The 22,451-nt window shown below is 34.2% G+C and overlaps 3 protein-coding genes and 1 long non-coding RNA gene across 9 annotated transcripts; 1 reads left to right on the plus strand and 3 right to left on the minus strand.

Annotated features, from left to right (window-relative positions):
• Nucleotides 4,080-5,259, minus strand: LOC104741764 (agamous-like MADS-box protein AGL86). Its single transcript, XM_019236120.1, has one exon. It carries the CDS (start codon nt 5,222-5,224, stop codon nt 4,256-4,258), a length of 969 nt encoding a protein of 322 aa, XP_019091665.1. The 5' UTR covers nt 5,225-5,259; the 3' UTR covers nt 4,080-4,255.
• LOC104741765 (agamous-like MADS-box protein AGL86) lies at nt 10,374-11,570 on the minus strand. The gene has a single exon (XM_010462681.2). It carries the CDS (start codon nt 11,547-11,549, stop codon nt 10,527-10,529), a length of 1,023 nt encoding a protein of 340 aa, XP_010460983.1. The 5' UTR covers nt 11,550-11,570; the 3' UTR covers nt 10,374-10,526.
• LOC104741767 (branched-chain-amino-acid aminotransferase 6-like) lies at nt 17,485-18,745 on the plus strand. 4 transcript variants are annotated; one of them, XM_019235340.1, is made up of 3 exons: nt 17,485-17,684; nt 17,858-18,035; nt 18,333-18,745. In XM_019235340.1, the coding sequence occupies exons 1-3, from the start codon at nt 17,650-17,652 to the stop codon at nt 18,345-18,347; spliced, it is 228 nt and encodes a 75-aa protein (XP_019090885.1). In that variant the 5' UTR covers nt 17,485-17,649; the 3' UTR covers nt 18,348-18,745. The 4 variants fall into 4 exon arrangements, 1 of the variants encoding a protein (XP_019090885.1); XR_002035025.1 differs by having other exon boundaries at nt 17,486-17,684; nt 17,840-18,035; nt 18,339-18,745; XR_760371.2 differs by having other exon boundaries at nt 17,488-17,684; nt 17,840-18,035; nt 18,342-18,745.
• Nucleotides 18,207-19,897, minus strand: LOC104741766. Of its 3 annotated transcripts, XR_002035028.1 has the most exons (3): nt 19,110-19,896; nt 18,917-18,965; nt 18,207-18,757 (listed from the first exon to the last, which is right to left on the minus strand). It is a non-coding gene; the product is annotated as an uncharacterized LOC104741766 (long non-coding RNA). The 3 variants fall into 3 exon arrangements; XR_002035026.1 differs by having other exon boundaries at nt 18,207-18,745; nt 18,917-19,897; XR_002035027.1 differs by having other exon boundaries at nt 18,917-19,897.

The following is a 22,451-nucleotide window of genomic DNA, read 5'->3' on the forward strand; positions in this document are numbered from 1 at the left end:
GAAGAAGGTTCACCTTGGCTGTCAACTCGTCAATCTTTTGCGTATCGTCACTGTTGACCTTCACGGACCTGTCANTGTGCAACCTGAACATCAAGCTTCTTCACATGTGACATTACTGCCTCATACTTCCCATTAAGGTCATTGTACATGGTATCGACCTTAGCGTTGATTTCCTCTTAAGCTTTTTGTTGATTCACCAAGAGTTGTTGCATCATGTTTTTTAGCTCATCCTGAGAGCTGCTAGCAGATGAAGATCCCAACTGCTGGATGGTGAAAGGCAGTGCTTGCTGAGCGCTTGTATATGCCTGATGGTTCCCCCCTTGGAAACGGTTTTAAGTGGGCACAAACTGTTTGCCTTGGAAGTTGTTTGAGAAGGTTTTCTGATAACCCATCTGATTCTGAGCTCCTTGCTGCGGATACACCTGATCCTGAGGATTCTCCATGTTGGTGCTTCTATAGGACAAATTCGGATGGCTTCTGTAGTTCGGGTTGAAACCCCTGTTCTGCACAAAACCTTGCCCACTCACATAATTAACCTCCATCGTTTCATCCTCTCCATCACAAATCTCCTGAGCTAGCGGCATGTCTCCGGTCTCATCGACAAAATGGACAGTTTTCTGGCTCCCCTTCAGAAGAAGGTTCACCTTGGCTGTCAACTCGTCAATCTTTTGCGTATCGTCACTGTTGACCTTCACGGACCTGTCAACTCAGGAGCCTTGTTGCTGGAGCTTGCAGCTAGGTTCTCAATCAACTGATATGATCCTTCCTTAGTCTTTGTCATAAAATCCCCATTGCTGGCCGAGTTGAGAGCGTTTCTGTAGTCCCAGTTAACTCCATCATAGAAAATGCCCAGAATCTGTTCATCACTGAATCCATGGTGCGGACACTCTCTACGGTACTCTTTGTACCTCTCCCAAGCCTCGCAGAAGGCTTCTCCAGTGTGGTGTTGGAACGATGAAATCTTGTTCCTCAGGGCAGCGGTCTTAGCCTTGGTGTAGAAATGGTCCAGAAACGCCGATCTACACTGTTCCCATGATGTCAGAGACCCAGGTGGCAATGACTTCAGCCAACGTGAAGCTCTATCCGCAAGAGAGAAGGGAAAGAGCTTGCACTTCAGAAAGTCTGGCGGTATCCCATTTGAACCAGTGGTGCTACATATCTCCTCAAAATTCTCGATGTGGTCCATCGGAATCTCAGCTGGGAGACCGTGAAATAGGTGCTGCTTCACTAGAGAGATCATCTGTGGCTTGATCTCAAAATCTTGGTTCGGGATGGTGGGAGGAACAATCGACGCTCGGTTGGTGTAGGACACATGCGGGTTGTCCTTGTCCCCAATGGACGGTTGTGGCGGCGCGGCTCTTTCGTGTTGAGCACGGAGCAACTGCCCCAACTGTTGTCGAAGTTGTTGCAACTCGGCAGCCATATCCTCATTGTTTCTGTTGTCACCCATGTTGACGGATTGAAACTTTCTGTTCTTGCGGTTTGTTCTTTCTGCCAAAGAGAGCTCTGCGGCTGACAAAGCAACTAGTTCTTCGGTGTTGTTTCTTCTTGTAGATCTTCTTGACATGCACCTGAAACACACGCAAAGAAGAAGCAGAAAGACAAATCAGTAAGGTCTTAGTCTAGTAATTTCGCCGAAAACCAAAGGTAAAAATTTGGTCCCCGGCAACGGCGCCAAAAACTTGATACACAGAGTTTTAAACCCTATTTTCCTACTGCAAGTGCACAGCAAAGAAGTAGTACTTAGGGGTCGAATCCCACGAAGACCAAGTTTTACTCTATGGTTCTATTGGTTCAATTTCAAGCTAAGACAATTCAAAGTTGGGGTTGTTTGGTAACAGTAACGCGATTAAAACGGTATAAAAAAAAGCAATAAGCAAAAGACTAGATCAGGGGTAATTCTCGGAAATTTCAGAGATAGCAACTAAACAACTATTCAGGACATAGATTAAGTACCAGACTAGAACTCAAACATAAATATAAACTGATCCACTGTCGTGGTATCAATAACTCTATCTGATCGATTCTGTGCGGAAACGCGGATCACGTGCTCAGACATCCGGAGCACATGCTCGGCGTTCCATAAACCCTAAACTGTCGTTTGAGCCCAGAATCGCAGACAAGCATTAAAGAACAGGAATGATAAGTTCACAAATCACCTACACATCAACTTTCGCAGGTCTAGGATAATTTGCCCACTAATGTCTTTTCTAGCAACCTATTACACTTTTGATGAATAGATAAACCTAGAATCATAGATTGGGTGATCAAATCAACCTAAGCATTAAGTCTAACAATAGTGAAGACAATCGATTATATAAAGCCCTATTTGTGTTCTGTTGCTAACCCATGAAACCCCTTTTGAAACCCCTAATCTAGCAAAGAAAACTACTCAGACATAGAGAAATGAATAACCAACATAGATGAGAAATTCAATAGCATAAAAATATAAAAATCACAAGGGTTCAGAATCGCTTCTCTAACGTAGCCGCTCTTCCTCTCCCTCACAAAACGTCGCTCCCCCAAAAACCAAAAGAAAAGGTAAGTATCTCTCTCCTAAAACCCTAGGTTAAATAGCATACAAGTAGAGAAAAATAAGGAAAGATTCCAAATTCAAATCTCCCTATTAAAAAGCGATCTCAGCCCTCTTTCTCTCACAAAGGATCGCCTAAAATAAGGGGAATTAGGCAGGGAATCGGCGCCTAGATGCTTGCCACGTGTCGTCATGAAACCGTAGAGTTGGGAGCATGTGCTCGGAAATCGGGAGCATGTGCTCCTGGGTCTAAAATCAGCTTTTCTGCTCCAATTCAACTCCTTTCTGCTCCGATTGCTCCTGCTGTTCCAATCCTTGCTTTTAGCTTCCTAGCCTCTTATTATAACCTGAAAAGGACTCAAACAACTACAAAACTATCAAATAAACGGGGTCAAAGTGAGTCAAAACTGTAACATATCAGTGTTGATGGAAGACATGTGACCAGTTGTAGCAAAATCCATAGTTGGTAGCTGGTGATAGTTGCCGTTCATAAGAGGGTTGTGAGCATGCTCTTCATCATAACCCATTTGTTATTATATTTTGTAAATTATATTTCTATGGTAGCTGTTTTGGACTTCAAAGCCATTTCCCTTTTGATTCATCTTCTCCTTTTACAAAAGTATCCAAGCACGAGCCTCAGTGATGGTGACAGACATAGTGCATGCCCTAGCTAACGTCAGCTTTCAAGGGTTACATAGTTCAAATTCAGCATGACCTAACTTTTTCCAATATAAATAAAATATTGATACATTATTATTCTTTTTGGTCAACATTTTGATACATTTTTTTTTTTGATATCTTGATCCAAAAGGCTTTCTAAGCCCAAAGACTAATCTTCAGGAGCCGGGGAAAACCATGTTAAATTTCGAACTTCCGTGGCCAATGCTACTCTAACCCAGGTGGCGGGACTTTTCTCCCTTTACCACTGGACCAAGGCGACTTGGTTAACATTTTTGACACATTACCTAATACCATAAATAATAGAATCCATTCAAAGGTAGAGGACTAGAAAGTTAAAAACATCATCAAATTCAATATTTGTCCTTTGAAATGAACAAACACAAACACAAAAGCAAACAGTTAATAGAAATGCACATCTTCTGATTAAAGAGCATTGATGTCATCAGGAGCATAAACACCCGCAATGGTGTTGGTGTTGATGGAAGGCATGTGACCAGTTGTAGCAAAATCCATGGTTGGTAGCTGGTGATAGTTGCCGTTCACGAAATCACTAGAGCCAAGATGAAACGGGATAAGACGAGACAAGAGGGGATGAGTTGGAATGTGACAGTATAGAACGCAGTTTCCATTCCAAAGTAAATACGTTTAAGTTTAAATTTTTTTAGTTTACATAAAAATATCTTACATATGCTACATCGCCCGGATCAATATAGTTTACGAATTTAAAATTTATATAAAATTTTTGTCCGGTGCTTTAGCACGGGGTATCACCTAGTGATAAACTAATCTAAAAACAAAACAAATTTGTAAATATTATTTTATGACCAAACTTTTTCAAATATAAATAAAATTTCGATAGATTACTATTTTTTTTTTTTTTTTTGGTCAACATTTTGATACATTACCTAATAGCATAAATAATAGAATCCATTCGAAGGTAGAGAGGACTAGAAAGTTAAAAACATCATCAAATTAAATATTTGTCCTTTGAAATGAACAAACACAAAACCAAAACAGTTATTAGAAATCCACATCTTCTGATTAAAGACCATTGATGTCATCAGGAGCATAAACACCCGCAATAGTGTTGGTGTTGATGGAAGGCATGTGACCAGTTGCAGCAAAATCCATGGTTGGGAGCTGGTGATAGTTGCCGTTCATAAGAGGGTTGTGAGCATGCTCTTCATCATAACCCATTTGTTGAGGATGTCCCATCAAGAGATTCATGAATGATCCCTGTGGATACGAAGGCTGAACTGGATCCAAACTCATATCCTGGTGCAAATTCATATCATAGATTCCATGTTGAATCTGATCATCAAAATTCATGGGAGTATGGTATTGAACCGAGTCAACAGGAACATGGTGTTGAACCAACGACTCATGCTGATTCGGAATCGGATTCATAGTCATACCGTCATAAGGAAAATAACCATAAAATCCATTAAGAGCAGTTACCATAGATGCATCCGCAGGACCCGTAACCTCACCAGCAACTGAAGAAGGAAGAAGCAGAGTGGAGGAAGAGGACTCACCATTTTCATTTGCAAGGACCTTCATCCTGAAATCAAGCTTCTTGATATAGCTACCAATATAAGATCTCAGATCTTGAAGGTCCGTTGCATCATACGGGCGCTGATTCATCTTGCCTTCGAGACAATCAAACATAAATTGTCTAAGCTGACTCTCTCGGTTGTCACTACGCAGCTTTTCCACTTGCTTCTCTGCTTTGGTGATTTCGCGACGCAAATAGGTCTCGTGATTAAACATATACTTGCACTGATCTTCCACCGGTAACTCCATAACCTTCGAAACCACCTCTTGGACGCCTTCCCTTGACGGCCACACCACCGGATTCTCGTACGGGCTGCAGATGACCGCACAGGCTTTCACACCGCAGAGAGTCGTGAACTCATGGAGTTTCTTCTCTATCCCTGCCTTCCTCCTCTTGAATGTTTGTTTCCTCAAGTAGTTGTTAGCTATGAGCGATAACTTCAACCTCGACCTCATCTTTCTTTGCTTTTCTTTTTTTTTTGTGTGTGTGGTGTTGTGTGTTCAGATGCTTGGCTATGAAGACTCTATTTATGTTAGTAACGAAACGGCTGCATGTAGTCATTAGGTGACTTGCTGCTTAGCTGGACTCATTAATACGAAGATATAGCAATAAAGATTTGTTTTGTATTTTATTAATTGAGAGGGCCACTAATTATAGCTTTTTGATTTTAAAATTCAATTTTAAGGTTTTGTTTTTTTTACTAAGAATAGGCTATCTTCGTCTATTATACATACTCTCTCATTTTCCTTTAAAAAAGGTAGTTCCAAGCTTTGTTTACAAACTATGAAATTTTGTAATATTTTAAAAAATTGTACTTTGTTTTAGAATATAATTCTATATCTTCAAGAAAAATCTGCAATGTAAATGTAAAAATCATAGCTACATATAAAAGCTCACAAATGAATTACATGTGTAACCTATGATAATCATTATTTTAGAGAACTTTCTGTTGCATTTTTTTTTGGTTTTTAGGAATTAGAATATTTATTGCATTTAAAAAAAAAAAATTACCAAGTAATTATGAAAAGTAAATTTGTAACATCTGGAACCCAAATTTAGGGTGGGTGTCGATCGAACCAAGGAGGGTGTCGGTCGACACCACTAAATTGGGATCGTTCAGTTTGTTTTGAAATTGCTTGGTTTAACTTGGTTTGAGTTTGGAGAGAAAACCCTAAATCTTTTAAAGGTTTGACAGCCTCTTTTCTTGAGGCTTGTCGTCGCTTCTGAGGAGAAAGAGAAGAGAGCCTTGAGAAGGGTTAAGAGAAGGAGAAGAAAGATCCATATGTCTGTCGAGAAGGATGTGATTACTTGGTGGTGGATTCAGAAAGATAAGGAGGCTCTCTCCTAGCTATTAATTATCCAGGTTGTTTGGTTTTGAAGGTTTAGTGGTTTGTCACGAAAATAGAGCTTGAACGGAGGCTCTGTTCGTGATTTCTGGGTTGGTGTCGCTCGACACTAACACCTGCGGATGAACAGGGTGAACAGGTTCGAGATGGCTACTTTGGGGCAATGTTTGGAAGATGAAACAGAGTCTGATTTGGCTGAATTTTGGTAGGTAGTTTCGTGGTGCTATAAGCTTCATATCCAACGGTGTATTTTTGAAATGAACGGTTGGTTTATGTTTTAATCAAGTGTTTGTATTGTGGTCTGGTATAGGCGGTTTTGTGGTAAAGTTGGGGTGTCGAGCGACACCAAGGTGGTGTCGGTCGACACCAGCATTTTGTTGTGTGTTTGGGTCCTAGGAAGACAGCTGAAGTTAGGTTTGGATGAAGAGAGATTGACGGAAGTGATTCCGTGAGCGTTGGTGTGTGTGTTGGTTAGCAAGTGGTGCGATGGGTGACGTTCGACACCAGGTGGAGGTGCCATTAGACACTAGATGAGGTGGTGATTGGTGTATTTGTGGAAGTTTTTGTAAGAAGTGATTTCTACGCTGGTTGTCTTGTCGGAATTATGGGGTTCCGGTGAAATCGTTTCCCGTGGATCCTATGTGAGGATTATGAATCCGGGTGCGGTCGTTTCAAAATTAGTTGTAATTAACAGCTAATCTCTATTGTCTCTCTAGTCACTATGCATTGAAAATAGAAATCTCACTGTGCCTTCTACTGCATTTTGTTTGACAGGTGATCATATTATTGAATGCATTTACAAAATAGAATTAATTTATTTCTTTTAAAAAAAAAACTCAAACATATATACTAGAAATTAAATATTACATGAGAGACTGATATATAATGTGATCCAAATACAGCTTTGAAATCATATTTTTTAATCTTGAATAATTATATTAAGTTGGCAAAAAATGAGTTTCTTAATTTTAAGAAAAGAGTGATTTTATTAGTAATATTTTGGTTATTTAAAATGCAGTGAAGCTAACCATTCAAAAATTCCAAGCAAAAAATGAAAAAGTACAAAATGTAAAAAAAATTGCACTTTGTTTTAGAATATAATACTATATCTTCAAGAAAAATCTGCAATGTATATGTAAAAATCATAGCTACATATAAAAGCTCACAAATGAATTACATGTGTAAGCTATGATAATCATTATTTTAGAGTGCTTTCCGTTGCATTTTTTCCGTTTTTAGGATTAGAATATTTATTGCATTTTAAAAAAAAAAATACCAGCTAATTATGAAGAGTAAATTAGTTGTAATTAACAGTTAAATCTCTATTTTCTCTCTAGCCACTAGCAGTATCCGGAAAAAAATTTGAAAATAGAAATCTCACTGTGCCTTATACTGCATTTCGTTTGACAGGTGATCATATTACTAAATGCATTTACAAATAGAACTAATTTATTTATTCTTTGATTTCTCTTTTTAAAAAAAATCAAACATATATACTAGAAATTAAATAATACATGAGAGACTGGTATATAATATGTATAGAAAGTAAATCTGCTGTAATCCTTCGTGCTCATCTTCTTCCATTTCAGTCGCTCTCTACAGTGGTGCTGTGAACCTTCGTACTCATCTTTTTCCATCTCACTCACTTTGTACGGCAGCTCTGCGAACCTCCATAGTGTTCTATAATATTCACCTCGCTTGGTTGGGGATGACAGCTTGCATAGGTGAATAACATATTTCATCCACTGGTCGGTTGTAAGATTCTGCCTGTGCGTCACCTGCAGAGGTGGACCAAGTTTTAAGTTATTGACGGACAAATGTTGTTAACCAAGCAGATCTGGTCCACTAAGGAGATCGAAGGACAAAATGAGGTCCACTAACCTGTTCGAGCGTTTAATTTGGTCCAGCGGAGACACGATAAGATCAGTTTATGGCATCAAGCCTGTAGGGTGGAAAAAATGGTTTCATGTGATTGATCCATTAAGAGAGCGAAAGACATAATTCGGATGGACAAGTTTTGTCAACCAAGCGGATATTTTCTACTAAAGAGAGTGAATGACATAAATGTGGTGGACAAAAACTTTTCGGGCGTTAAATCTGGTCCACTGGAGGCACAATAAAATCGGTACATGCGTCGTAAGACCTGGTGGTGGACAAGTAGAGCCCAACCAAGCAGATCTGATCAACTTCAGAGGTCGAAAGACAAATTAGAGATGCACTAAACATTACTGGGCGTTGGATCTGATCCACCAAAAGTTCAGCAAGTGTGTGTTTTGTGCCGCAAAATTCACACGTACTAATTTTATTTTTTTTCCTTAAAACATCTTTTTCTTTAATTCAAAGGTAGAAACGTATTTTCATCATATGGCATAAAACTAGAAAGTGACATTTCTAAAAAAGAAAAACAAAAGTGGCATCTCTCATAACTTTAGTTTCAAAAATGGCATTTCTCACTAAATTTCCATTAATCTTTTTTAATCTTGAATAATTTTATTAAGTTGGCAAAAAATGAGTTTCTTAATTTTAAGAAAAGAGTGACTTTATTAGTAATATATTGGTTATTTAAAATACAGTGAAACTAACCATTCAAAAATTCAAAGCATAAAATGAAAAATTACGAAATGTATATGGTAAGGCTAGAATTTATAAATTATAATATATTGTAAATAAGATATCCATTTGTAGCTTTGAAAATTATATCTTCTAATTATGAATGAAACTAATAACTGTTATTAAATCTATGTAGCTCCTTAAATCATTAAAATTGAATGAGTTTTAAATAAATAATGTCATTAGATAATTATAACATCAATTAATATAACTGATGCTAAGTCATATATTTTTGCTTCACTTATAAATGAGTAATTTAAAATTAAATCACTTTAGATAATTATAACATCACTAGCAACCTACCATGAAGTGCAATCAGTTTTTCTTGTTCTTTTTCAAAGGATCCAAAGTTACAAACCCACTTTTTTTACGGTGTGGTTATGAACAAAATTGCATGTATGAATAATACTTCAACTGCATATTGTTAATACATTTACAATATTTCAGGCTTCATAATTTAAAACCCTCAAAAGTAAAGGAGAAGCTTCAGGTGGCATGCATCAAACTACGGAGACCTTCTAAATCAAGGACAAGCATGAGAAGGCACTTTACTAAGACACCAGAGTCTACTGCTTCTACTTGGAGTTGTATTCACTGAACTGGCCTTAGCATCTGCAAACAAAAAATCTAAACCAGTCTCTGTCCCATCAGCTTTGTTCATGTCTTCTGTTAAAGAATGTCTTACACAGGATGAAAGCAAAGGCCTCTTAGGTGTTCTGTAAGGGTCACGAGAGCCAAGGAAGCAACTCGGTGGCGCTGGAGAGTTAGGGTTGCTTAAAAGAATCTTCTTTTAAGATTTCTCTCATTCTTGAAAGAATCCGGAATGCTAGATTCGCGAGTGTTCGGGAATATGCCTCAAGAACAGAATGACCAATGTCTTGTAAAAGAAAAGTATGATATGTTTCAGCCTTTCAGGATATGAGAGTAAGAAAGAGATATGAAGATGTAAGTAGCTAGTTCTCTTTATGTTTTACCTTGCCATATTAGATCTTTGTGGCATCAAGAAACGAGTGAGTGAGATTAGGGTATTTGGTTTTGATCTGACTTTTATGCGCTTCAGCTCGGTTCAAGAGTGACTCATTAATGCGAAGTTAAATAAAACTTAATTTTCGAATGATGCTGTGTGTTCAACCTGTAATGGATTTCTTCTTGTTTTATATTAATGTGGAGATGAGTTCTCTCTGTCAGATTTTATTTTGCAAATTCTTTTTCTATGGTAAGTTTTTTGGACTTTAAATCCATTTAATTTCCCTTTTGATTCATCTTCTCCTCTTACAAAAGTATCCAAGTTTCAAGGCATCCAAGCACGAGCCTCAATGATGGTGACAGACATAGTGCATGCCCTAGCTAAATAACGTCAACTTTCAGGGATTACATAGTCCAAATTCAGAAAAATTTCTATGCCGGCGAGTTGTGTGGTTCCATTCTAAAATAGCTCATGGTGTTGCTCACCTACCCAGAATAAAAGAGTTTACAAAAGGAAATCACAAGAGATAACAATCTGGATAATCGAGGTAAAAAATCTAATTATGTATTATATTATAAACTAATCTACGAGCAAAACAAATTAGTAAATATTATTTTATGATCAAACTTTTTCAAATATAAATAAAATATTCGATACATTAATTTTTTTTTGGTCAACATTTTGATACATTATCTAATGCCATAAATAATAGAATCCATTCAAAGGTAGAGAACTAGAAAAGTCAAAAACATCATCAAATATTTGTCCTTTGAAATGAACAAACACAAATGCAAACAATTGACACTTCACTTATTAGAAATGCACATCTTCTGATTAAAGAGCATTGATGTCATCAGGAGCATAAACACCCGCAATGGTGTTGGTGTTGATGGAAGGCATGTGACCAGTTGTAGCAAAATCCATGGTTGGTAGCTGGTGATAGTTGCCGTTCACGAAAGGGATATGGGCATGTTCTCCATCATAACCCATTTCTTGAGGATGTCCCAGCAACAGATTCATAAATGATCCCTGTTGATACGGATACTGATTTGGATCCAAACTCATATCCTGGTGCAAATTCATATCATAGATTCCATGTTGAATCTGATCATCAAAATTCATGGGAGTATGGTATTCAACCGAGCCAACAGGAACATGGTGTTGAACCGAGTCAACAGGAACATGGTGTTGAACCAACGACTCATGCTGATTAGGAATCGGATTCATAGTCATACCGTCATAAGGAAAATAACCATAAAATCCATTAAGTTCAGTTACCATAGATGCATCCGCAACAACAGGATGACCAGTAACCTCAACAGCAGGAGAATCTGCACCAGCAACTGAAGAAGGAAGAAGCAGAGTGGAGGAAGAGGACTCACCATTTTCTTCTGTAAGGACCTTCATCCTGAAATCAAGCTTCTTGATATAGCTACCAATATAAGATCTCAGATCTTGAAGGTCCGTTGCATCATACGGGTGCTGATTCATCTTGCCTTCGAGACAATCAAACATAAATTGTCTAAGCTGAGTCTCTCGGTTATCACTACGCAGCTTTTCCACTTGCTTCTCTGCTTTGGTGATTTCGCGACGCAAATAGGTCTCGTGATTAAACATATACTTGCACTGATCTTCCACCGGTAACTCCATAACCTTCGAAACCACCTCTTGGACGCCTTCCGCTGACGGCCACAACACCGGATTCTCGTACGGGCTGCAGATGACCGCACAGGCTTTCACACCGCAGAGAGTCGTGAACTCATGGAGTTTCTTCTCTATCCCTGCCTTCCTCCTCTTGAATGTTTGTTTCCTCAAGTAGTTGTTAGCTATGAGCGATAACTTCAACTTCGACCTCATCTTTCTTTGCTTTTCTTCTTTTTTGTGTGTGGTGTTGTGTTTAGATGTTTGGCTATGAAGACTCTATTTATATTAGTAACGAAACGGCTGCATGTAGTCATTAGATGACTTGCTGCTTAGCTGGACTCATTAATACGAAGATATAGCAATAAAGATTTGTTTTGTATCTTATTAATTGAGAGGGCCACTAATTATAGCTTTTTGACTTTAATTACTTTAAAACTGAACTTTAAGGTTTTGTTTTTTTACTAAGAATAGGCTGTCTTCGTCTATTACTCTCATTTTCCTTGTAAAGGTAATTTCAAGCTTTGTTGATAAACTATGAAATTTTGCAATATTATAGAATTTTGCATTTTGTTTTAGAATATAGTACTATATCTTCAAGAAAAATCTTCAAAGTAAATGTAAAAATCATGGGTATATAAAAGCTCACAAATTTTGTTATCTATAGTAAAATTACTTTGAGAAATAATGTAACATGGTTCTCACGTAATATTTTATCAATTAATTATCTTTTATCTAATTAATTTATAATTTTTTTTAGAATATTTTTTCTTCTTCTTACGTTTTATACAGTTTATAACCTAATTACATTAAATTTATTATTAGATAGAATATAAAATTTTAAAACACTTAGTTTTGTTTTCAATAATTAAACAGAGGTATATGCATATATGATATATTAGTGTATATTTTTATGTGTATACAATTTTTTTTTTTGGAATATTAAGAATGTATTATAGTATGTGTAATATTTTGTAGTTCATATATTAAGTAATTTATAAGTTAATTTTCAAACTATGATTACAAAATACAAAGCTATAGTATATGAAATAAATTAATAGTTTTAGGGTTGGTTCTATAGTCTAAACCCGCCATGCTAGGCGGATCACGCAACATGTTCAAAAAAAATTTAATCCGCAAAAACTTATCATACGAAATCCGTGAAAATAAAATATAGTATGTGAGGCTAAAAGTCAATTTTTATCAAATCAGTTTTTCAAATTTTTAAAGAACAATAGCTCTTCATTCACTTCCTTATAGAATAAGAACATAAAATCTGTATACATTTACAATTATTTTTGACACCTTTTAAAACACTTAGTTTCTATAAAAAAAATCATATATAAATAGAGTTAATTTGTTTATTAAATTAATTATTTAATACAATGGCATGCCTGTAAATAAATACCAACTTCAGTGTTTATTTTATAAATGTCTCCAAAAATGTATATATAGATACATATATACACAAAATCTGACATGGCCAAAAAGTTGATTTCAATTAACATTAGCAAACTGTAATTGGGGTAAACTAACCTTTTTCATACATTACTAGGATAGTACCCGCGCTACGCCGCGGGATTATTTTTTTTTAATTTTATTTTAGTTATATTTTTTGTGCTTTGTTTTTTGTTTTTTTCCAATTTCATAATATAATATATGTTGTTGGAAATAAGTTTCATAAGTTCTTGGTAATTTTAAGAGTATTTTTTTTTTGTTATTATAATTTATATCATCGTAAGATACACTAGAGTTATAATTTATAATTTTAAGAGTTTTTGATTTCATAAATTTATAATTTTAAGAGTTTTTATAATTTTAAGAGCTTGGTAATTTATAATTTTAAGAGTTTTTGATTTCATAAATTTAGTTTTTAAATATATTTATAACTTTATTACCTTAAGAAATAAGTTTAGGGATTTCAAACCCTTAGTTCTTGATTTCTTTCTCGTTTACAAACCCTCTTGAACACATAGAATTCATGATGCTTGGATACATAATTTTAGGCTATTTTTTGTTTTAAAACTAATGTGATACTAATCATCATGCAAAACATTTGTAAAATATAATATTAATGATGATGGAAATATAAAAGAGAGTATAATGATGGAGATCATTTCTTTTTTACAATCGAATACAATGTTTTGTATTTATTTTAGATAATTTTAGTATACTTCAATATTGATCTGCAGTCAAATTAATATTACTTTTGATGTCAATAATCTTCAGTCACACTTTCTCTTGGGAAACCGTATCACATTATTACAACAGTACACAACAAATAAGAAGAGAAGATGAAGAAGAAGTAACTTGGACATATAAGAAAGGTTACCATGCATGAAGATGAAAACAACTAAAACAATAATCTGAACACAAAGCATCAAAAATAAACATTAATACCAAACATTTCGAGTCTAAAGACGGTGATATATGACTAATTGAGGTATTGCTCCAATGCTAACCATCTAGCTCCAAACTTGTGTGGTTTAAGTAACCTTAGAGCATGAGAAGCTCTATGTTTATGTCTTTTATCCTTAACCAATCTCATAAATCCAACAAGAAAACTATGACCCGAGACCATCTCTGCTCTAAACCCCTTCCCTTCCACCAAAATGTTAAACAGAAAATCCAATACAAACTTTGTTCTATACACATTACCTATACACCTACACATTCACAAAAGTAAATTAAGAGAGCAACTTGGATTACACATACTCAAATATCCTCCATACCGACTTTTCTTTTGGAACCTTTGTTTCATGACTTTAAATATAAGGAGGATTATCCTCTGCAGCGGATATGCTTTCCTCACATATGTCAGAACGATATAGATGATTCAATGTTGTAAAATCGAGTTGTAGTTCTTTGTTGTAGCCTTGTAGGCACTATCTCACATGTTGATTTGAAATCAATGTGTATCAAAAAAAAATACCACCTATGATTATCACATTGACACACAATATTGACATAAACAACCAATATATGGCCAAACTTCATAGCAAACTCTTCTAAGAGAATCATTGAGTTTAAGGATCTCTACCAAGAGTTTAAAAAATAGCTTAAAGGTTACTACTTTCTTCTCGCTATACTCTTTTAGAGAAATCATATTTTTTTAATAGTGAACCTTATAGATAAGATGGGGATTTTCCAGTACTTGCATGGAGACGCAGCATACTTGGAGTAAGCTTAGCAAACCATTGGCCACAATTTTAAAGCACGATTCATACTTGTTTCCACAATTATTTTGAACGGGCCCGCAAGTTCTTAAGAAAGTCTTACAAAGGATCAAACTCTACAAATCAAAATTTCTTAAATCAACAAACTGCTTACCTTTGATCGCACAAACTTAGAGTTAAAAACAATTTATGAACCATTTTTACGGAGGAAGATAGATCGGTGAGAGATAAGACGAGATGTAACTTTGATCAAATAAATGAATAAACTCATTGATGCTCAAAATCATACTACTTCTCATGGTAGGTGATATGCAAAGATGCATCCTTGATCTTGTAGCCCCAAAGTCGTAATCAGATCAATCAAATTAAATAAACTCCTAACTCCACCAAATCCTGAAGACGATAGTATAAACAACAACAATGAAGAAGAAATCGAGCGTCGTTTCTCTTTTTATTTTTGTCCACGTAAAAGTAAAAAAAACTGATGTGTATTAATTGTTTTAATTTGATTGGGTATTCATTTTAACTCATGTGTTAGTCTCTGCTTCAATACAAAAGCTGAGGTGTCATGCTCTGGTAAAACAATGCAAGTTTTCTTGTATTGATCATTTCACGAGTATCCTCATCCGTTGTTAAAACTTAAAAACATAGACATTTCTATAATAAGGTTTGTTCAGTGTTGTGGTCTAATATTGTGATATAAAAATTGTGTTTTTATTTGTGAACGTAAGACGATAATTATAGAACTGTGATTCTAACGTCTAAAAGAAATTATGGTATGTCAAATTAACTAACTAATGGTGCTGGTTAGTGGTTTAAAAGTTCACCTCATAAGTTGAAAAGATTGATGTTTACGGTCCCGATTGGTAACGGTTGTTACTTATGGTTGTAAAGACTTTAACTTTAAAATTTTAGCTGTAGAGAATTTGGCTGTAGATGCTTTGACTGTAGAAACTTTAACTGTTAAAATTTGATTGGTAACAAATACTTTTAAAACTGAAGCTGTTACATTTATTATTAAAATATATTAAAATGATGATAATGAAAATAAAAAATAATTATTATTGAAATGGATATTAAAAGAAAGAGAAAAAATAAGAATAATTAATGTGAAAAAAATAATTTATGTAAAATTTATATATAAACTTTTGGAGAGCTTTTAAGTATAATGGGGAGAAAAAAAATAAAGTTTTATATTTGTTTAATTTTAAAGTCTGGTTTTCACGTTTTAAAAAATCTGAAAAAACAAAGAATGAAAAAAAAAATAATGACTTACAAAGCTTTTAAAATAAATGGTTGTCAAGACTTTAATTTGTTTTAAAGTCTTAAAAGTATTGTACCAATCAAGGCCTACATCTTTCTATTTTTTACGTAACTATTCACATATTCCAACTATATATATATATATATATATATTATTAAAATGGAAGATTTGAGAAAAATCTAGAACATAATATAAAACATTTTTTTTGAACTTCAAAAGTTTACATATGATTTGGAAGCATATATATGCCTATTTTATAACAGAACACCACACACCTCTCTCTAACTGAGTTTGATTCCCTACTATAAATATGTTATCAAATTACTACTAATAATTTCTATTATGTAAAAACACTAATAATTAGTGTAAAAAGGTGTATTTTTCCGTGTGCTTACTTAAGCATCACGTTGGATCCAACAAACTACTGAGAAAATAATTTTATTTAATGCGACAATTAGTTTTTGTTTTAATTAGAAAAGTTGAGATGTTAAAAATATAGAATGAAGTGTATTAATAAAATGTTTTAAGTGGAATGGAAAAAAACTGATGTGTCAGCTCTAAAATTCACCAAAATACTGATGTGTCATGCTCTGGTGAAAAACATTCAAGTTTTATTGTATTGACTAGGATAGTACCCGCGCTACGCCGCGGGGAGGATTTTGTGTACTTTTTTTATTTTATTTTTGTGTAATTTTAATTATTGTGTGTATGTTTTTTTTTCATTTTATTATGTGTTGTTTTGTATATTTGTGTTGGATTAGAAATTCATTATATCTATAGCATCTTATTTGTGAATTATTTTGTGAATGATTCATTGTGCGGTTTTGATATGTTGTATTTGTTTTTTTTATTGATGTATTTTTTCTATATATGTCAATTAACGTATATTATGTACTTGGTTTGGATATATTGATTTATTGAAAAATATAATTGTGTTTGAATTCTAATTTAAATTAATAGAATTTTATTTTTAAAAAGTTAATCATATATATTTTGAACTCTAAATTCATGATCCATTAAACATGCTTCTCTTTTTTATTAAAAAGTCTACAGGAGTAGTGTAAAATTATATATCATATATTAATCACTCAATTCTAATTTCTTTGACCGAAATGTCTTTGCTTTACAACGTCAGCCAGGAAGAAGTGAGAAGATTGAGAAGAGAAAGCGTTTTTATTCCTAAATTTGCTTATCCATTTTTAGAAAATCTCCTTAAAAAAAAGTGGCATTTCGACTTTAGACCTTCAAATTTTCAACTCCAATAATAAACTACTAAATGATTTTATCACTTAAAATAATGATGTAACTATAATAGTTATTTTTTTTATTAAAAATAATTTTTATCACTAATAATGTATTTTAAAATTATTGAAAAGTAAATGGGAAACAATTTTTTAAAAAGTTATCATTTTTCATTATAAATATCATTACAACATTTTTCAAATTTTATTTTTATCTTTAAATTAAATTGAATTTTTGTTTCTCTATTCAATTTTAGAAGATAACATTTTTAAATATCAGTAATAATTTTTGTCACATATATATATATATATATATATTAATGATATAGAAATCACATAATCTAAAGTTATCAAACAGATCTCAGCGAAAAACATTAGGCATCGAGATAAAGGGCTTACTCGGATATCTAGATTGAGGATATGAAGAAAGAATTCTGAGTACATGTAAGGGTGAAGGAGCTCTACGTATAGTTGTTCATCTAAGGAGCTCTAAATATTTACTAAAAAAATAATTAAGATGGAAAGGAATCAAAAGGGTTTGTTTGTTGTCACTATAAAAGAAGGCTCCTAAAACAACGTGACCGCTCCACTCCTCTCTGCCTTTCACTTCACTTCTCTATTTCTCTCCGCCAGCTATGGCTCCTTCTTCATCACCTCTTCGTACTACAAGGTAATAATACAAAGTCTCAATTTTTTTTCTTCTGATAAATGAGAGAAAATGGATAAACGAAATGATTTTGGTTATTAGAATCATCCTGATCTGGGTGTATATATGGTGTTTGTTTATTTTAAATTTTATTTTACTCAATTCTTTTTTGGTGGCAGGCACTGAGATGAAAACAGTGAAGCGGATGAGAAGTATGCGAATGTGAAATGGGAAGAGCTTGGATTTGCTCTGACTCCAACAGATTACATGTATGTAGCCAAATGCAGACAAGGTGAGCGCTTTTCACAAGGAAAGATCCTTCCTTATGGGGATATTTCAATCAGCCCTTGTTCTGCTATTCTCAATTATGGCCAGGTACGTTTTCTTTTCTTACCACTTGTGGCTAAATCTCACTGATTGTAGGAACTTTGGCTTTTATTAGAATACATGATTAAGATATTTGAAGCCTTTAATCTCTAAATGAGGGAGAAAATGATCTGCAGAGATCATAGATTGTGTAGAGTTGTTTGAACTGAGTGTGATAGATAGCCAGCAAAAGTTTTTAACTTTAGCGTCTACATATACGTTTTGATTATTGGTTAAGAGTATATGTCAATATATACCTTTTGAGAGATTCTCTAAATGAGACTTTTGTAGCTGAGTTTTCTTCAGTCACAGCAGGTGTAGCAGTTTTGTTTGCAGACTCATTGAGTGAAGGAGAATTAAAAATAAAAGATGACAGCAGCGGATCAGGTTAAAGAAGTGAAACTTGTAGAAGCACCAAGAAGAGACTGTAAGTTTGCTTCCCGGAATTCCTTTTTCAAGGCGAGATAAGTAGAGCTATATCCTCCTCTTCACAACCTTCTCTTTCGCTGAACGTAAAAACCTCTCATCAAGGAATTAAAAAAATCCACTCTTAAGTTGTACCAAATGATTATTATATGTACTATAGAGAACCAAGATAATAAACAGATTTAACCATCAGATATTGAAAGTTGAAAGGATATCTTAAAAAAATTGGCATGTTGCGTCGTAATATGGCCAACGATATTCAATCCCACCCTCTTAGTGCATACAGGACAGACCTGGGGGGAAATCTAAGAAGAAATTTTTTCAAGTCCACGTTTAAAGAGCAAACAGAGAAGTAACTTCAATCTGGATGATCATTAAAAGATCACTAATTTTGATAGAAAAAAAAAACTGAATTTGCCAAAAGAGAGAGACATGTAGAAAAGACAAATGTTAAAAGAACTTACACAAAGAAGGAATCATATACTTATCTTGTGACCGTCCACTGCTTCTAAACTGCAAAGAAGATGATAGGAGAACAGTTTAACAATGTTGTGAATGAATTAACACTACTTGTAACAATTGAAGCACTATCATGATGAAGTAAGGTCATGGAATAAAAGTACAATCGAAACAAAATTAGTCATTCAAGTTATATACCAAACCCAAGTCCTTTGTACTTTATACGACCAGTTTCAGGAAACAAAACTCGTCTAAGATTGCTGTTTATGAATGTAGGAGTTTCACCCCTGCCGATGATGACGTCACTGTATTTTTATCGGCAATGCTTAACTTGGTTTCGACAACCCAGCCAATAGACCCGAGTCTCAGCTCTAGCGCAATCTATGGCGAGATTGTTTGTTCTGGGAAAAGTCAATGAAACAGAGCATCATCGACACGGCTCTGAGCTCACTCGTCTCTTATTCTAACTTTTCTGGCGGATGAGGATTAGGTGGAGACAATTTCATCATCAGAGAGCTCATCGTGAAATGGGGTAACATCGGCGAGATCTATGGAACTCCAGCGAGCAATGGAAACATCTCGACCTCCTCTTACGCAACTCCGTTAAGCAGCTCTCTACCGCCAAGACATATGTTGGTGATGAAACCGCCGACACCGTTGGCTGAATTTTTTCAGCCTTTTGGGTTTCGCAGAGAGGGACAGAGAGAGAGGCCATGATCTCTTGTTTCATTAGCCGGAATTAGAATAGAGAGAGAAATGGAAGAGGAAGAAGACTGAAATCAGAACTTTGTGAACAACCAACCAACAATCCAACAACTTACCTTGCTCCACTTTGGCTTTCGTTTGTTTTTTCTACGGATGATCAATTCTCCTTCTCTTCTCCTTCTTGTTCGATCTCCATCTTCATTTAGCAAGTGATTAAACGCAGTGTTACAAAGCGTTTTTGATTTCCTTTGTCTAGAAACAAAAGTGTCAACACCTCCTTCAATACAGAATTAATTGTTATAATTTGATAATTTGTTATTGAGGTGTCAACACCTCTTTCAACAATACACAAGCTGATGTGTCAGAAAAGAAAAGCAACGCATTGTATTTTTATTGTATTGATTATATGATTTTTTACTTACACACTAATATATATATGTTGTGTCATACAAACGTATGAATACATTACATTTGTCAGCTATGATAATCATAGTATTTTATAGAGCTTTCTGTTGCGTTTTTCTTTTCATTTTTAGGATATAAATATTTATTGCATTTTAAAAAAAAAATTACCAAATTATGAAGAGTAAATTAGTTGTAATTAACAGCTAATCACTATTTCCTCTCTCGCCACTTGTAGTATCAAGAAAAAAATGGAAAGAGACATCCTAATGTGCATTATACTGCATTTCGTTTGACATGTACTCATATTACTAAATGCATTTACAAAATAGAAATGCATTTACTAAATGATAATATTGTAAATAAGACGATCCAATAGTATCTTTGAAAATTATGTCTTCAAATTATGAATGAAATTAATAACTATTATTAAATCTATCGATACATGGTCTTTATTATGGAGCTCCTTAAATCATTAAAATTGAATCAGTTTTAAATAAATAATGTCATTAAATAATTATAACATCAATTAGTATAATTGATGCAAAGTCATTTATTTGCTTCACTTATAAATAAATAATTTAAAATTATACTCCCTCTGTTTCATAATAATTGTCATTTTGACACTTTGCACACAAATTAAGAAAACATATTAAAATATCTTTTATACCCTTAAAATTGACATTGACTCTTGATATTCTTCGATGAATATGAGGTTAAAGTTGGAAATTTATGCTTAATATTACATTAAAAATCTAAAATGACACTTATTTTGAAACAAAAGAAATTAGGCTAAAATGACACTTTTTGTGAAACAGTGGGAGTATCACTTAGTTTTTTATACAATTTAATTGATACAATGTATTATTTTTTTCCCACCCAATTGGCTCTCTCTAAGCTAATCTTTTATCTGACAAAAAAAAAATCAATTATATGTAGAGAGGGGTATTGAACTTGACTTTTAAAGGATTTTGTAGAATTTTAATATTTTAGAATTTTGGAAGATATGAATGAGATTTTAAAAGATTTGATTATTTTTAGAGTTTTTATACGAAAGAGAAAGAAAATGAAATGTGATTCTCTGAGATTTTATTATAAAGTTTGGGTGACTTTAGAATATTTCACAAAAAAAAAAAAAAAATTGACTCTATTCTTTTCAACACACCTAAGAGCATCACCAATGGTTGGATCCATTTTATGGGATCTAACTATATTTGTAATTAAAAAAAATGCAAAGTTAAAAATTTAGACACTTTTGAAAGTGTTTTATTTTTGACATAGTCCAATGGTAGAATTTTTTGTAAGGTTCTAAAAATTTAAAATGACACACAAACTCAAGTGAATATTCACACAAACATGGCCCATGGTTTATTTTCATTGAAAAGCACACATTGATAGCCATACCCAGACAAGCTTGTAGGCAACACGATTTCCAATCTCAACACTGCCTTCAAACATCTCTCTGCAGTCCTCAACAGTTTCAACTGCAGTTCCCATCGCAAATCCAACTTTAAACATACAATATGAAATCATCAAATTGGCATTTTCCAGTTTAGGATCACTAGAGAAAGTCACTGTATTGCCTTGGCTGGAGAAAAACATCAAGAGCATGAGCTACTAACCAAACAGAATCAGTAATTATCAAATTAAATAAATCCAAAACACACTAATACTGGAAACCACAAAAACTCCTAAGAAAATTATACGACGATGAAAGGATTAGTCACCAACAAACTGCAGAAGAACTTTGCTTCATCTTCAAAGGTCTTGTACACTCAAACCCGAAAAGAAGAGTGACAAAAGTCCACAACTCAGAACAACTCATAAAAAACAACAATATGAGAATGTAAGGCTTTTCATTAAACATAGTTACGTACTATAAAGCCAAGGTTAAGCACTCAATGCTAAAGTCAACAATTTGTTTCATGTTTCAAGTGATTACATCTAAATCCAAGTTTAAAACTCATACGACATAATCCAATCAAGTTTACAAATGTTTCCAAGTGTGAGAATTTGGGCCGTGTAGAACAATAAAAAAAGAAATAGAGAGCAGAGTAAAGATTACAAACCTGGAGGAAGAGACTGCTTAAGCTTGTCGGAATTCAAAGAGAACCATCAAGAAATCGCAGAATGAATTACCTTGGTAGGATGGATTACCGAGGGCCTCGTAAATTAATGTGAATCCAAGAGAACCAGAAAAGTGTCTAACTTTTACCATTGTTGTCCTGAACCCAGAGGTCCTCCGGCAAACAAATCTAATTAGGGTGTGAGAGCGAGAGAGAATACACACCAAACAGAGATGATGATGGTTTGATTCAAGCGAAGAGACGAATTAAGCTCGAGGATCGAAGCTTCAGGACTGTTGCAATCGACCCTTTTCTCCCAATCTTGATTTCCCAGAAAAAAATACGTTGATTGAAGGTTGCATCCCGA

The sequence above is a fragment of the Camelina sativa genome, chromosome 14 (assembly GCF_000633955.1).
Source record: "Camelina sativa cultivar DH55 chromosome 14, Cs, whole genome shotgun sequence".
NCBI lineage: Eukaryota > Viridiplantae > Streptophyta > Magnoliopsida > Brassicales > Brassicaceae > Camelina > Camelina sativa.